At 47.8% G+C, this 17,284-nt stretch overlaps 1 protein-coding gene across 1 annotated transcript in view; it reads right to left on the reverse strand.

The window, feature by feature from the left end:
* The window catches only part of LOC140425561 (solute carrier family 22 member 23), a 123,729-nt gene extending 112,644 nt beyond the window's left edge, over nucleotides 1-11,085 (reverse strand). Inside the window, 1 exon segment of the mRNA XM_072509993.1 lies at nucleotides 10,275-11,085. Within this exon segment, the coding sequence (XP_072366094.1) occupies nucleotides 10,275-10,715 (441 nt within the window). The 5' untranslated portion in view covers nucleotides 10,716-11,085.
* Nucleotides 11,086-17,284: the final 6,199 nt, after the last annotated feature.

Consider the following 17,284-nt stretch of genomic DNA (forward strand, 5'->3'; position numbering starts at 1 on the left):
TGTAGAAGTGCATACAGTTGGTTCCACTTCATCATCAAGATGGATTAAATATGTTACTTTCTTGCTCCCACACACTTATCACAATATCTCAGGACAAGGGTTTATATCCTTTACCGGTGTCAAAAGGCAGGAACAGGAAACAAAGACCTCAAGTTTTCAGCAGCTCAAGAGGCCGATTTACACTTCTGTGGGGCCCAGTGTTTACCTTCATTTCGGCCTCCCCATCCCATGACAGCTGCTAACCCCGGCCGGTCGGCTCACCCAGTGGCTTTTGTCCCCGCCTCACACCTCGCCGTTGCTGGATGGCCTGGTCGATTCACCCCTCGTCTCCTCCCCTTGCTGCTTGGCAGCGGCCGACTGGCTGGCTCACCTAGGCTCAATCGCTTTTGCCCAGTGTGTCACCTTGCTGCTGCTGCAGGCTGGCCTGCCCTCAGCCCGGGGTCGAGTAGCCTGCTGGCCATGCCATACTTTGCAAAAGTAAATCACAGGATCTTGGCCTCCGCCTCTCTCCCTCTTCACGCGCATGTTGAACGTTCGGACTTCCCGCTGTAAGGGGATTTTGACCCGAGTCTGATTTCACAGTAACTTCATTGCAGTGTTAATGTTAAGCTGATTTGTGACACTAGTAAAGATTATTGTACCGTTCTGCATTGCCTGCTGAAAATGCAGAGTTATCAGGTTCCGATTGGGGCCCACAGGCACCAGCGTCCCCCCACCCCAATTAATCGGGACTTTGCACCCAGGCACGGCATGTTTAATTGTAAATCCGCCTCTGCAGCAGCTACTCCTTTGCAGTGAACAAATCCAGTGTCAACAGGAGCCACACCTGCATCATGGTGCAGCCTCACTGAGCTGCTAAAATGCTAGCCACCCCTCAATGAGCTACAAACGTTGGTAACAGGCGGTTAGCCCATCACCGCACAGTGGGATTAGCACGACACAACTTCCGTCCCCCAGCTCGCCATTCACCACACGATCACCTCTCATTTGGCTAAACTCTGAACAGGTACAGGCCCAAACGGTTCAACCTTTCTTGGCAAGATAAAAATTTCATCCCAGGTTATCAGTTGAGTGAGCCTTCTCTGAAACGTTTCTTCTCTGAAACGTTTCTAAAGCAATTATATCCTTTTTCAAGTAAGGAGACCAAAACTGTACACAGTACTCCAGATGTGGTCTCGCCCAGGCTCTGTAGAACTGCAGTAAAACATCCCTACTTTTATATTCCACTCCCTTTACAATTAACACCAACATTCCATTCTCCTTTCAAATCTTGCTGCGTCTGCAAACTAAATCATTGTGTACCACCCACTTTCTGCAATCTCTCTCCATTTAAATAGGATACTGCTTTTCAATTTTTCCTGCCAAAGTGGACAAGTTCACATTGTCCCACATTTATTTTAAAAATATTTTTATTCTCCTCCTTTTTCACATTTTCTCCCAAATTTACACCCACCAAAAATAAACAATAAGCAGTAATGAATGCAATGCCAATCCCCATATCAACAACAATCCCATCCTCCCACCAACCCCCAAACAATTGCCCGCATGTTGACAAACAAATAACAAAAGGAATCAGGAATCACCCATAGTCACCATTAACACACACGGTCGTTCCCCCCCCCTCCCACTAATGTTCGATGTTATCCAATTCTTGAAAGTGCATAATGAATAACGCCCATGAATTGTAGAACCCCTCCATCCTTCCCCTCAGTTCAAACTCAACCTTTTCAAGCGTTAGGAATTCTAGCAGGTCTCTCCACCACGCCAGTGCACAGGGTGGAGAGGTTGCTCTCCATCCCAACAGGATCCACCTTCGGGCGATCACGAGGTGAAGGCTACAACATCTGCCTCCACACCAGTTTCCAACCCCGGCTGGTCAGACACCCCGAATATGGCCTCCCAAGGGCATGGGTCCAGTTTCACGTGCACCACTTTAGAGATTACCCCAAACACTTCCTTCCTGTAATCCTCCAGCTTTGGATAGGACCAAAACATATGAACGTGATTTGCCCCCCCCCCCCCCCCCCCCCCCCAAACGTTCACACACATCTTCTACCCCCTCAAAGAGCCGGCTCATCCTCGCCTTTGTGAGGTGTGCTCTATACACCACCTTCAGCTGCATCAGCCCCAAGTCCCACTTTTATTATTACTCTCCTTCGGCCAAATGCTTGTCCACTCACGACCCATCTCCTCTTCCCCCCCCCCCCCCCCCCGCCCCCCCGCTTTGCAGACACGCCATCTCCTCGTGACAACTTACTTTTCTGCCTATCTTGATGTCATTGGCAAATTTATATTTAGCTACCATACATTCAGTCCCTTCATCCAAATCGTTGATGTAGTTGTAAGTACTGGAGGTCCTACTACTGATCTCTACGCCACTCCACAAGTTACAGCTTGCCAACCTATAAAAGACACATTTAGTCCTACTGTTTCCTGTTACTCTCACCAATCCTTTATCCATGCTAACATGTTACCCCCCTCCACTGTGTTTGATTTGATTTATGAGTACACGTACCGAAGTACAGTGAAAAGTATTTTTCTGCGGCCGAGGGAACCTACACAGTACGTACATAGTAGACATGTACATATGTGATATTATCTTGTGAAGCAAGCTTTGAGTCACCTTATTAAATGCCCTACATGTATACCACATCTACAGGGTCCCCTTTATCTACCTTGCTTGTTACGTCCTCAAAAGAACTCTGATAAATTTCCCTTTCACAAAACAATGCTGACTATACCCGATCCAATTATGGTTTTGTAAGTATCCTGCTTTAACTTCCTTAATAATAGGATCTGGTACAGGTATCGGAACGTCTATCCAGCATCGCAAATTCCGGAAGGACCCGAAAACCGGCTGCATTCTAAGCTGCCCCCCTCGGGAGCAATTTGAATAAAACCCTTTGATTCTTTATTTTTCATAGTGCATGTTAGGCACAGAACCCCCATGAACTGCCTAGATAAGGGGGTTCGGTACTTGCGATGTCCCCCTTACCTTGCTGCAAATGGGCAGCTCTATTTCCCGAGAGTTTGACATGTCTTGACTTCAGAGACTTTGTTTGAGAATAGCTGGAGCTATAATAGAAGCTGGCCTCCCACTCCAGGAATTAGAATAGAAGATTGAAGGCATAAATAAATCCATGGGAAAATCTTTGTACAGAAATTTTAGTCACTAGAAAATCTTAATTGAAATGCAATATGCGGGTTGAGAGACAGTGTCCAGACTATTCTATCGGAATATTGAACCATAAACAGAATCTATCAAGGAGACAAACCATACCTTGGCATCTCTCTCTCTCAATGGGTTTCACCTCAAGGGAATACAACATGAAGGGTACCTCATGACATATTTCATTTCTGGTTCTGACAAAAGGTTTCTACCCAGAACATAAACTCATTGTTTTTCTTTACAAATGTTGACAGGCCTGCTTTGTAGTTTCAGCACATTCTGTTTTTAATCCACTACATACAGTAGCCCTGGCTAAGCTTTCGTTCTGACAGTAGCATCCAGGCACCATGCATGACTGCATCTTGTATGGTCTTAGAATCACAGAGCCACAGGGTAGCCATTTGATCCATGTGCCTTTGGCAGCTCTTTCAAAGGGATACCCAAATAGTCCCACTCTTCATTTCTCTCCTCACTGGCAGGGAAGCGTTTCAGTTTTCCGATATAGATTGAATTCTCGTCAAACGGGCAGCAGGGTGACACAGTGGTTAGCGCCGCTTCCTCACAGCGCCAGGGACCCGGGTTCAATTCCGGCCTTGGGCAACATGCTGCAGGACTACAGGGGCCAAAGCGCAAGAAATGAGTCCCCCAGCCGGAGAGGTCGACCGACCGATTGGTGGACCCCGGCCGCGGGCCAGGCCGCATCGGAGGCCCCCCCCCTCCCCCACAGGCCGCCACCCGACCCTTCCACACGGAGTTCCCGCCGGCTGCGAGCAGGTGTGGACGGCTCCAGCGGGACTCGGCGTTTCCACGACGGCCGCTCAGCCCATCCCAGCTGAGAATCGGCAGGCCGGCCGCATAGAGCGACCCCCGACGTGCCAACCACACTAGCGCCAATGGCGGCGATTCTCTGCTCTGCGGAGAATCACATGCTGGCGTCGGGGCGACGTGGCCCGGTCGCGGGGATTCTCCGACACGGCCCAGGGCTGAAAGAATCCCGCCTGTAGCCTTCTATTTTAATAAATTGGAGATGGAAATGATAACTATTTTGCTTTGGGCATTAAGCAAGCTGAATGCTGTTTAATTATCTGCACAGAAACAATACAAAAATTATTCCACTCAGTCAACAGAATCTTGCATTAGCACGGCACGGTAGCACAGTAGTTAGCACTGTTGCTTCACAACGCCAGGGACTAGGGATCGATTCACAGCTTGGGTCCTTGTCTGTGCGGAGTCTCCACGTTCTCCCAGTGTCTGCGTGGGTTGCCTCCGTGTGCTCTGGTTTCCTCCCACAAGTTCCCAAAGACGTTGCTTGTCAGGTGAATTGTACATTCTGAATTCTCCCTCAATTTACCTGAACAGGCCTGTGGCAACTGGGGGATTTTCACAGTAACTTCATTGCAGTCTACTTTTTGTTTAAACATAGTCTTTATTGTCACAAGTAGGCTTACATTAACACTGCAATGAAGTTACTGTGAAAAGTTCCTAGTCGCCACAATCCAGCGCCTGCTTGGGTACACAAAGGGAGAATTCAGAATGCCCAATTCACCTAACAGCACGTCTAATCGGGACTTGTGGGGGGAAACCGGAGCGCCCGGAGGAAACCCACGCAGACAGGGAGAATGTGCAGACTCCGCACAGACAAACCGGGAACCAAACCCGGCCCCCCTGGAGTTGTGACGCAATAGTGCTAACCACTGTGCTACCGTTCCGCCCATTGCGACACTAATAAAGATTTTTATTTCCAAAAGCACTTATTTCTCGCATTTGTGATTTGGATTTGTTTTATCATTACGTACCGAGTTACAGTGAAAAGTATTGTTCTGCGTACAGTTCAGACAGATCATTCCATGGAGCAAACATAAATACACAATGTAAATACAGGAGTGCAGAAGGCTTATATAGATCAAGGTTCAAGAAGGCAGCTCACCAACCACCTCCTTCAAAGGCAATTCGGGAGAGGCAATAAACGCTGGCCTCGCTAGTGACACCCACATTCCATGAATTAATAATTTTTTTAAAACATAGATGTAAAATAGTGTTGGAAACAGGTTAAAATGGCAGCTGTTCATTATCCAACTTTAAAAAGGAGATAACAGACATAGAGATGACTTCTCTGTAAGAAAGTGTAATGTTTTTAAGTTAGGAATTAGATGGAAGCTTTTACTGGGACGGTCTGTTTAATATGCAGGAACAGGGCAGTCGACTACACTGATGTCTCCACAATTGTAGCACCGTACTCATTCTTTTTTCTTAAATCAACTGCTGCAATTATCTTTAATGTTGTATTTTATTTTGAAGGAAAATATTAGTCTGCACATCAGGAAGTGACATCGCTTTGAGCATTCCTACACTGTCAAGGGGAAAAAAAAGTCTAAGGGGCAAATAAAAACAAGAGGGCCCAGTCTGCTGCAGCTCTTTCTCATTCTGAACATGTCAGAAGAAAGAAACGCCATAGCAAAAGCTTACGTTACATTATTCCAACAGGGGAGGGGGGGGGGGGGGGGGTCACAGAATTGCAAAGCATCGCAGTTTATTGGACTATCTGCTTCAACTGGAGAAAGACTAAACTTTAAAAAGGGTAAATTAACCATTTGCAGACACTTTCTACCTCTTTCATGAACGTGCATTGTATTGGAAAGTATTATTTAAGAGGATTAATAAATAATACAGTAGCTTTCACTCCATAGCATTTAGATCCTAGAAGCGCAGCGTTGCTTTAATTTTTTGAGGGGAAGCAAAGAAGCAACAATACGTTAAACTCTCGGTTTAGAGATGCTGCTCAACAGGGCAGCTGGTAGCCCTGGGCTCAACTCAAGACACTGCGTACCCAATCACAAGTAGCACTGCTCCTTTGTGGGCAGTTTGATACCGAACATTCAACAGCTTAAACTGCCTAGCTTGTAATGCCCAGCTAAAGCAAGAACCATCCCTCAGTTCTTGTTGGTGTATCAAGTTCAACGTGACTTCGCTGACTTGGAGCAAAGATCCATGGTGGGAATAGAGAAAAAGCCTATTCAAACAATGGTCTTTCCTTTCCAATATCTTAGCTTTTAGTTGTGGTTATACCAGCCCTTTTTTAAAAAAAAATTTCGAGTACCCAATTCATTTTTTCCAATTAAGGGGCAATTTAGCGCGGCCAATCCTCCTACCCGGCACATCTTTGGGTTGTGGGGGCAAAACCCATGCAAACATGGAGAGAATGTGCAAACTCCACACGGACTGTGACCCAGAGCCGGGACTGAACCTGGGACCTCGGCGCCATGATTGCAGCAGTGCTAACTACTGTGCCACAGTGCTGCCCGTTCTACCAGCCTTTTGGTGGGGTTTCCGATCTCCATGTTATTCTGGATAGCCAGGGAAGGGTGGGGGGGGGGGGGGGCCTGGACACTATGTTGCTCCCTTCTCTTTGCCCTCCATGTCAGAACATTTACATTTTCTTCTTCCTTTAAAGCGGTGCAGGTTAGGTTATCGGTGCAGGTGGATCAGTGCAGACCTGATGGGCCGAATGGCCACCCCCTACACTATGATTCTATGAAGGTCACTAACAACATGTTGCCTTATTTTTGGTTCCTGTCCCGTCCCAAAATGAGTGGATTGGGCATTGAGTGGACAGGAAATGTGCTTGCCCAATAGGATAGCCATACTGTGGATTACTTCTGGGCAGCTAGGCCTTTTCCAAGCTGTTAAACAGTAGGTATCATTCCAGAGCTGCTATAGCTTTCAGAGCAAGGTTAAGTTATACTGCCGAGTCTGTGCTAATCTCAAAATGGAGGAAGAAGGATAAATCATAGTTTTCTATGCAAACATTTGCAGAAATTATGCCATTTCCCCAGTGAACAGTTAATCCAGGCAGATAAAATTCCACGTTCAAACAGTTACGTTGAATTAGTATGGCTATTCTAAATTGGCCTCAGTGCCCTGGTTGAGGGGAAGCAAATCAGCATTTCGGTTCCTGATTGGTAGCAGCTTACACCTGCTGGAAGTGGACGTGGAGGAGGTCAACATCAGGTTCTGCTGTAAAGCGCTCTGTGCCAAAGAACTTGTAGACAAGGCCTAATGCCCTAGACAAGTTCCAGTGCCCATGCATGTATAATGCACCGGGTACCTCCCCCCGTGGAAAGGCAATTCCATCAGAACTGGTCTATTTTGATTGGACTAATGAGGGTGACACTGGACCCCTGAGTAACCAGGACAGACACCAGCACAATAAGGAGGCTCAGCTAAACTAAAGGACGCTCAGCATAAAGCATAAATTTGTGCTCAATAATGTGGCTTGTATCTCACCGTGCCCATTGGGTGTTGGAATTGGAATGGGTGACAAGTAGGAATTGGTATGGGTGACGAGTAAATTGGCTATGAACAAAAATGCACAAAGTCCCACTAATGATGAAAAACATCATTCCAACAATGTTCAGTCAAAAGCTACTAAAACAGCCAGCTCTTTAGCAAAGGTATAAAAAAAAGGGTCCCAGTGAAAATGCCTGGAATGTGTTTTGAAACCGATTTTGCAGTTGTTGGGGGTGACACAGTGGTTAGCACAGCTGCCTCACAGTGCCGAGGACCCGGGTTCAATCCCGGCCCCAGGTCAGTGTCCATGTGGAGTTTGCACATTCTCCCCATGTTGGCGTGGGTCTCACCCCCACAGCCCAAAGATGTCCAGGGTAGGTGGATTGGCCACGCTAAACTGGCCCTTAATTGGAATTTTTTTATTTTTTTTATTTTTTAAATAAATTGTAATTATACTCGGAAAGCTGTAAAGCCCAGAAAAGGACACCCACAAGGTGGTCCCAAACCAAAATCTGAATTTCCTTTCATTCCTGCCGCATTGTTGTGCAGCCAAAAGCACAAGCGTCCCACAGGCATAACCGGCCTATCACCCTATCCACAGCATATGGAATGTCCTCTTGTTGAAGAATGTTGCTAGAGGTTGATTAATTTTTAATCCCACAGCGAAGTGCGCAAAAAGGAAAGGGTAAAGTCGAATGAACATGGTGCAAAATTGGATACAGCCAGCAGAATATCCCTCCCCAGACTGGATACAGCCAGCAGAATACCCCTCCCCAGACTGGATACAGCCAGCAGAATATCCCTCCCCAGACTGGATACAGCCAGCAGAATATCCCTCTCCAGACTGGATACAACCAGCAGAATATCCCTCCCCAGACTGGATACAACCAGCAGAACATCCCTCCCCAGACTGGATACAGCCAGCAGAACATCCCTCCCCAGACTGGATACAGCCAGCAGAACATCCCTCCCCAGACTGGATACAGCCAGCAGAACATCCCTCCCCAGACTGGATACAGCCAGCAGAATATCCCACTCCAGACTGGATACAGCCAGCAGAACATCCCTCCCCAGACTGGATACAGCCAGCAGAATATCCCTCTCCAGACTGGATACAACCAGCAGAATATCCCTCCCCAGACTGGATACAGCCAGCAGAACATCCCTCCCCAGACTGGATACAGCCAGCAGAACATCCCTCCCCAGACTGGATACAGCCAGCAGAACATCCCTCCCCAGACTGGATACAGCCAGCAGAACATCCCTCCCCAGACTGGATACAGCCAGCAGAATATCCCACTCCAGACGGCATACAACCAGCAGCATATCCCTCCCAGGACTGGATACAACCAGCAGCATATCCCTCCCAGGACTGGATACAACCAGCAGCATATCCCTCCCAGGACTGGATACAACCAGCAGCATATCCCTCCCAGGACTGGATACAACCAGCAGCATATCCCTCCCAGGACTGGATACAACCAGCAGCATATCCCTCCCAGACTGGATACAGCCAGCAGCATATCCCTCCCAGGACTGGATACAACCAGCAGCATATCCCTCCCAGGACTGGATACAACCAGCAGCATATCCCTCCCAGGACTGGATACAACCAGCAGAATATCCCTCCCCAGATTGGATACAACCAGCAGAATATCCCTCCCCAGATTGGATACAACCAGCAGAATATCCCTCCCCAGACTGGATACAACCAGCAGAATATCCCTCCCCAGACTGGATACAACCAGCAGAATATCCCTCCCCAGACTGGATACAACCAGCAGAATATCCCTCCCCAGACTGGATACAACCAGCAGAATATCCCTCCCCAGACTGGATACAACCAGCAGAATATCCCTCCCCAGACTGGATACAACCAGCAGAATATCCCTCCCCAGACTGGATACAACCAGCAGAATATCCCTCCCCAGACTGGATACAACCAGCAGAATATCCCTCCCCAGACTGGATACAACCAGCAGAATATCCCTCCCCAGACTGGATACAACCAGCAGAATATCCCTCCCCAGACTGGATACAACCAGCAGAATATCCCTCCCCAGACTGGATACAACCAGCAGAATATCCCTCCCCAGACTGGATACAACCAGCAGAATATCCCTCCCCAGACTGGATACAGTTGCAGAATATCCCTCTCCAGACTGGAGACAGCCAGCAGAATATCCTTCCCCAGACTGGATACAACCAGCAGAATATCCCTCTCCAGACTGGATACAACCAGCAGAATATCCCTACCCAGACTGGATACAGCCAGATTATCCTTCCCCAGACTGGATACAACCAGCAGAATATCCTTCCCCAGACTGGATACAACCAGCAGAATATCCCTCCCCAGACTGGATACAGCTGCAGAATATCCCTCTCCAGACTGGATACACCCAGCAGAATATCCCTCCCAGACTAGATACACCCAGCAGAATATCCCTCTTCAGACTAGATACAACCAGCAGAATATCCCTCCCCAGACTAGATACACCCAGCAGAATATCCCTCCCCAGGCTGGTGTTGCCAGACAACTTAAATACCTTTGCACCACTTGTAATGACCATTTTGAAGTGCCTGTAGAGTTTCCTGGATTTTATCGAAGCACTTCAGAGAGAGCAACATGATGTGTGTAGAAGGTGAATATCGTTGCACTTGTGTGATTGTCACTTCTGAAATATTCTTTCAAATATTTGACGAATAAAAGTATTTTTTTACAACAACAAATGGCACACATCTGGTAGGTGGATGAGGGAGGGGAATGTTTTTACCTTGGTGAAGGTGGATGAGGGAGAGGGGAGGGGAATGTCCTTACCTTGGTGACTATGTTCTGGGTGAGGGCGGCGTGGATGGTGTAGACCCGCTCCTTGCACGGACAGTCCTGCCCGCTGCTGTTGCTCGAGTGGGCCGACTGGTGGCTGCGGAGCCCGGATCCCGGCGGGTGGCCGCCGCCGCTCTGATTCGCGGCCACCTGGGCGTGAGGGGCAAGGACATGGGGCGAGAGGCTGCGGCCGCCGCTGTTGTTGCCGCCGCCGCTCGGGCACAGCCCCCGGGGCTCGGCGGTGAAGAAGCAGTCGGAGCTGCGGCTCAGGCCGATCAGGACGGCGGGGATCCAGGTCAGGAGGATGATCTTCTTCTGGTAGCTGCTCAGTCCGCCCAGCAGCGGCAACACCGTCCCGTCAAAATCCCGCCAGCGGCACTCCGCCGACTTGCCCTCGGCGGGGGCTGCCTGCTGTCCGTCCCTTTCCACAGCCATCCACTTAATACTTTTTTTTAAGAAAAAGAGACAATTTTTTTTTAAAATCCCACCTTCACCTCAAATTCCTTCAGATTTTCCAATTGATTCAAATCAGAGCGGCGAGGGAAACAAAACCATTGGTAGATCCAGACAGGGTTAAAATAAAGAGTGGCGTGTTTTCCGCTTTAGCTCCAGTTCTGTTCATAGTATTAAAAAGGAAAAGAGAAATTTCCCAGTGAGGTGTTTGGGGGGGGAATCCAGGCACAGAGGGGAGAGAGAGATTGTGTGTCAGCTACAGTCACCAACACACTGGCCAGATCTGACTGAGCTGCACTAAACCAGCCCCACACACACCAAAATGACAGGAGAGAGAGGACTGAAGGCTCTCGCGGAACACTTTCCACTCCGCCTCATGACTTCACCCAGCAGGTAACCACACCCACACCTGTCCCCCTCTCCCTCTCCCTCTCCCTCTCAACGCACCATCTTTCCCATCCCCCTCTCCACAGGAGGATCAGGAAATAACACTTCAACAATGAATCCCTCACATTTGTGTGTGTTTAACTGATTTACCCCGCCCCGGTGATTCCCAAAGTCATGGTGTTCTCAATCAGAGGAGGGCAGAGGCACAGTGTGTGTCTGTCTCTCTCTCTCTGCCTGTTCTCCTGATTCACACCGAAACCAGCCTTAAAGCTGCAGTGTCACTCAAGCCTTCAAACCACTTTCCAACAAAGCCCTCCCACCCTTTTTTGTTTTTGTTTAACTGGTATTTGGCAGCTCCCTGAACGAACAACCCGCCTTGTGCAATCGAAAACAAAGCCGATCTGTCACTTTAAGCACCCCCTCAGCAACCGGGATTAGGTTTAAGAGTAATTAGGTTAAATGGTATCACGGAATAATGTTTCTCGAAACCCATAAGTAGGATAATTATACCTCGTTTGAAAGTATTTTTAAAACACCGATGGCATGTAAGAGAAGGGTGTTTTGGGGGATTAAGGGTAAAAATTATATAGATTTGGGGGTAAGTGCAACTGGTAGTACGTTTTTGGTGCCCAATTTCGGGGTCTCTAAGTTGATTGACAGGCACTGAACGCGGATAGGCAACCCTGGGAATGTTGGATCCTTTATATCCAGTGTTTTACCCTTCTCTAAAAGCAAATAACTCATCTAAAGACTAGTGCTTATTATCTGCACCTTTAATAGGATTGGCAACTATTTTTGGACCTATTTCGAGAGATCAATCCTCAACTCTGGGAGAGTCCAGCTCACTCAAGGGAGTTGCCACCCCTGGTTAGAAGTTTTGAACTTTTGCAGTTCTTCTGGTTTCTCTGTGACGTGTCTCGCCCTAAAAACCGACCCAGGAGGGCGACATGTAAATAAGTCACCATAGTCCCAGGGCTGCTTTCCTGAAATGAAATGAAAATTGCTTATTGTCACAAGTAGGCTTCAAATGAAGTTACTGTGAAAAGCCCCTAGTCGCCACATTCCGGCGCCTGTTCGGGGAGGCTGGTACGGGAATTGAACCGTGCTGCTGGCCTGCCTTGGTCTGCTTTCAAAGCCAGCGATTTAGCCCCGTGTGCTAAACCAGCCCCTTCATCTTTGAGAGGGAGAGCTGGCTGGTGGTGGTGACTTAGCCTGAGGTTTCTCACACATGGAGTGGGTTACTGAGTTACGGGAATACGGTGGAGGTGTGGGCTTGGGTAGGGTGCTCTTTCCAAGGGCCGATGCAGACTCGATGGGCCGAATGGCCTCCTTCTGCACTGTAAATTCTACGTCAGGCGAGGGGCAAGGTTGAGCGGGCGGGGCCTTCACAAATAACCTTAGCCGGTACGGGAATTGAACCTACGCTGTTGGTCTCGCTCAACATCACGAACCAGCTGTCTCGCCTGCTAAACTAGCCCCTGGGCTAAATGTACAAAGCAAATGAACATTATTTTCTGCCCACCAATTGTGTTGTACATCAAATCAATATATAGCCCTAAAATATCTTTCGTAGATGCATAAATAGCCTGCTGCAGAACTCTGTAAACAGGAACAATGCAGAACTTGGTGAGTTATACATTTTAGAAATAGTGTTGGTTGCATAACTATGTCCAAACTGAATGGTTTCAGCTTTCTCTAGATTCCATTAACGTTAGCCCCGGTTCTGGAGTCAGTGGTGAAGGACCAGGACTTGCTGCCCAGCTTATTAACACGGTGCTCACAAAACTTAGACCAGCTTTAGAGTGGCGACATCATTTCACCCATAGTGGTGCCTTCCACATGGGATCTGGGGACGAGGCAAGAATCAGCAAAGGATCTTCAACTCATCAGATTGAAGAATCCTCACTGAGTGATGCATACGTACATACATTGGAACAAAAGAGCAGGAGTAGGCCATTCAGCCCCTCGAGCCTGCTCCATCATTTAATAAGATCACGGCTGACCTGATAGTAACCTCAGATCTGTCTCCCACCTACCTCTAATATCCTATCACCCTCTTATTTAACCAAGAATCTATCCTAATATCGCCTTAGAGATATTCAAAGTCTCTGCTTCCACCGGCTTTACAGGAAAAGCGTTCCAAAGACTCCCCATCCTCTGAACAAAAACATTTCGCCCCATCGCAGTTTTTAAACAGTGACCCCTAGTTCTAGATTCTTCCACAAGAAGAAACACCCTCTCCACACCCACCCTGTCAGGACCCCTCAGGACCTTGTATGTTTCAATCAACTCACCTCTTACTCTTCTAAACTCCAGCAAATACAAGCGTGGCCTGTCTGACCTTCCTTCATCAGATAACCCAGCCAGGTGACCAATACTATGCACATTACTACAAATGTGGTCTCGCTAGTGCCCTGTACTGAAGCATAACTTTACTACTTTTGTATTCAACTCGCCTAGCAATAAATTATAACATTCAAGTCCAAAGATGTGCAGGTTAGGTGGATTGGCCATGATAAATTGCCCTTGGTGTCCTAAATTGCCCTTAGTGTTGGGTGGGGTTACTGGGTTATGGGGATAGGGTGGAGGTGTTGACCTTGGGTAGGGTGCTCTTTCCAAGAGCCGGTGCAGACTCGATGGGCCGAATGGCCTCCTTCTGCACTGTAAATTCTATGATAATGTATGATAATTAGCTTTCCCAATTACTTGCTGTAGCTACATACTAGCGTTTTATGATTTATGTACTAGAACACCCAGATCCTTCTGCATCTCAGAGCTCTGAAATCTTCCTATTTAGTAATATGCTGCTTTTTAATCATTCATGCTAACATGGACAATTTACCATTTTCCCACATCATACTCTATTTGCCAGATCTTTGTCATTTAACATATCTATGGGCGTGAATCTCCAGCCACGTTGGGCTCTCGCTTGAGCGCAATACGGCTGGAGAATGCCGGGGGGAAATGGGCAGGAACGAACGATGCTCGCAGATGTAGGTCGGAAACCTATTTACAACCTATCTGCGTGGGATCCAGCAGCCTCCCTTGATTCCTTGGCCTCCCCAGGGAGGCTGCAGCTGGGCGTCGGTCAGCACTGGTCCACACAAACGTGGACCAGATGGAACGGCATCCTGAGGTTCTCCAGGGCCACTGGAGACCCCAGCGTGGTCAGGGTAAGTGCAGGGTGGCTCCCTGGCCCTCCCCCTGGAACGTGGGCACCTTGGCACTGCCCAGCTGGCACCTTGGCAGTGCCAAGATTGCACTGAAAAGCCAGCAGGAGCGGTGCCTGGGTGGCAGTCCAAAAGTGCCTGAGTGCCAGGGAGGCACTGTCAAGGATCAGGGGCAAGGGAGGCCATGCCCATGAAATGAAGATGGAGGGGGTGTTTGAAGGGTGGGGGAGTGCAGGGCCTCCGGGAGGTTGGGTGGTCCTAGAAGGAAGAGGTTGCTGTAAAGGGGCTTGGTGGGGGTCTGAAGAGGGGTCCCCAGTGACCCCATAGAGGGCATCCTCACTTGGGAGGTGTGGGGTAGTGCCCATGTGTGTGTGTGTGGGGGGGGGGGGGGTGACTTTGCGCATGGGTGGCGGATGTGGAGGACCCACAAGCTCGCTTATGATCAGCTTTGGTCAGAAAGGGCACCCTTTCAAAATGGCGCCCTGATCTTGGAGTTCAGCTTCCCAGCGCTAAAATAAATTCTAAGTGTGGGCTAAACCGGTGAGAAACTCCCCAGGGCCCTAAAACGTGTCATTGAACAGCGGTGGAGAATTTGCAGGTAGAGCTGGGGGGAAAGTCCCTGTAAAACCCGCCACAAATTAACTTTTAAATTTTGGGGGAGAATCGGACCCCCATATCTTTTTGTAGCCTCCTTTGCTCTCTTCACCACTTACTTTCCTACCTCATTACACCTTGCCAACTTGAAAAAGATCCATTTATGCCTACCCTCTGCTTTCTGTTAGCCAACCAATCTCCTATCCGTACCAAAGGTTACCTTCTATAACAAGCTTTTACTTTCCCCCCATAACCTTAAATGTGGCACTTTATCAAATGCCTTCTGGAAATCTAAGTACAATCCACCTTTATCCACAGCACATGTTACGTTCTCAAAAATCTCCAATAAGTTGGTTAAACATGATTTCCCTCTCATAAAACCTTGTTGACTCTGCCTGATTACCTTGAACTTATCTGAGTGCCCTTCTATAACTTCTTTATTAGCTTCTAACATTTTCCCTACGACAGATGTTAAACTAACTGGCCTGTAGTTTCCCGCTTTCTGTCGCCCTGCTTTTTTGAATAACAAAATTATATTTGCTATCTTCCAACCTAATATGATCTACTCTGAATCAAGGGTTTTTTGGAAAATTAAAACCAATGCATCAACTATCCCACGGACACTGTTTTTAAGAGCCTAGGATGAGGTTCTGCATCCTGGTTCTTCCCAACCTGCAGCTCCAACAATTTACTCAATACCACTTGTCGTGTTGGGTGTTCCGCTATACAAACGAACCAACACGGTTGTAGATGGTACAACTCTGTTTTATTATTCTGGAAAACAACAACTGTAAACTTCTGGCTGTGGTTCGTACTTCACCCATTAACCTGTGGACCCAGCCCTAGCACTATCTTAGAGAGGCACTCAGCACATGGTGTATGTCTGAGTGGCGCGCTGTGAGCTCTGTTCTCTGAGCTATCTCCTGCTGGAATGAGCGGGAACTGTGGTGTTCCCTGTTTTATAGTGTGTGTGCTCTCACTGGTGATTGGCTGTGATGTTGCGTGTGTGTTGATTGGTCCGTCGATCTGTCCATCAGTGTGTGTGTGTGATTGCACCATGATATGTTAATATGGATATCATGACACCACTTGTCAATTTTCCTGAGTTCTTTGTTCCTTTCCATTTCCTGGTTTATAGCTGCTTCTGGGATGTTACTTGTATCCTCTTTAGTGAAGATTGATGCAAAATACCTGGTCAATTCATCTGCCATCTCCTTGTTTTCCACTCTGAATTTCTATAGGACCAACACTCATTTTATTAACCCTCTTTTTAAAATATTTATAAAACTCTTCATATCTGATTTTATATTTCTTTCAGTCGTACTCCAATCTTTCCCTCCTTAGTAATCTTTTAGTGATCTTTTGTTGTTCCTTATATTCTGTCCAATCTTCTGACCTGCCACCTGTCTTTGTACAATTATATGCTTTTCCTGTAAGTTTGATACTATCTGTGGCTTTTATAGTTTTTAATTTTTTTTCCAATAAAGGAGCAATTTAGCGTGATCAATCCACCTACCCTGCATATCTTTTGGGTTGTGGGGGTGAGACCCACGCAGACACAATGTGCCAGTGAACGGGAGTGAGGTGGGGGGAGGGGCTGCGGCCATCGGAGCCTGACAGAACGGGGTCCGAGTGGTCTAGCCGGGGTGGAAAGTTGGGGGGAGGGAACCGAGGTTGGGGGAGGGAACCGAGGTTGGGAGGAGGAGTTTTACAAGAGGCATTGGACGGGAGGAGCTGGAGACTTGGGGGGGGGGGGGGGTACAACTTTGGGGTATCATGTACGGTACTCTCTTAGAGGCTGGATGGCGTTGGTTGGGAGGGTGGGTGGAGAGCTGTGTAGATTAAGGGTGACTACGGGTAATCCCTGATTCCTTTTTGTCATTTGTTTATGTAAACAGGTGGGTTGAGGTTTGGGGGTTGGTGGGCGGATGGGATCGTTGTTATTATGGGAATTGACATATCTTGTTGATTATTGTTTATTGTTGATGGGTGTAAATGTGGGAGAAAACGTGAAAAAGGAGGAGAATAAAAATTTTTTTTTAAAAAAGTATCTCCTTCATTGCCCTGCCTACGTTGTTGGTACCTACATGGATCACAGCGACTGGGTCCTCCCCCACACAATGCAAGTTCCTCTCCAGTCCCAAGCAGATGTCCCAAACCCTGGCAACAGGCAGGCAACACAGCTGTCTGGATTCCTGCTCTTTGATGCAAAGAATGTTGTCAATCCCTCTGACTATACTGTCCCCTACTACCGCTACATTCCTTTATGCACTCCCCACTTGATCGGTTGACTATACCAAGATGCCATGGTTCATTAGCTTATCCACCCTGCAGCCCTCACTCTCATTCAAACAAGCTGGAAAAAAACCTCAAACCTGTTGAGCAATTGTAAAAGTCTGA

The sequence above is a fragment of the Scyliorhinus torazame genome, chromosome 6 (genome assembly GCF_047496885.1).
Source record: "Scyliorhinus torazame isolate Kashiwa2021f chromosome 6, sScyTor2.1, whole genome shotgun sequence".
NCBI classification, from domain to species: domain Eukaryota; kingdom Metazoa; phylum Chordata; class Chondrichthyes; order Carcharhiniformes; family Scyliorhinidae; genus Scyliorhinus; species Scyliorhinus torazame.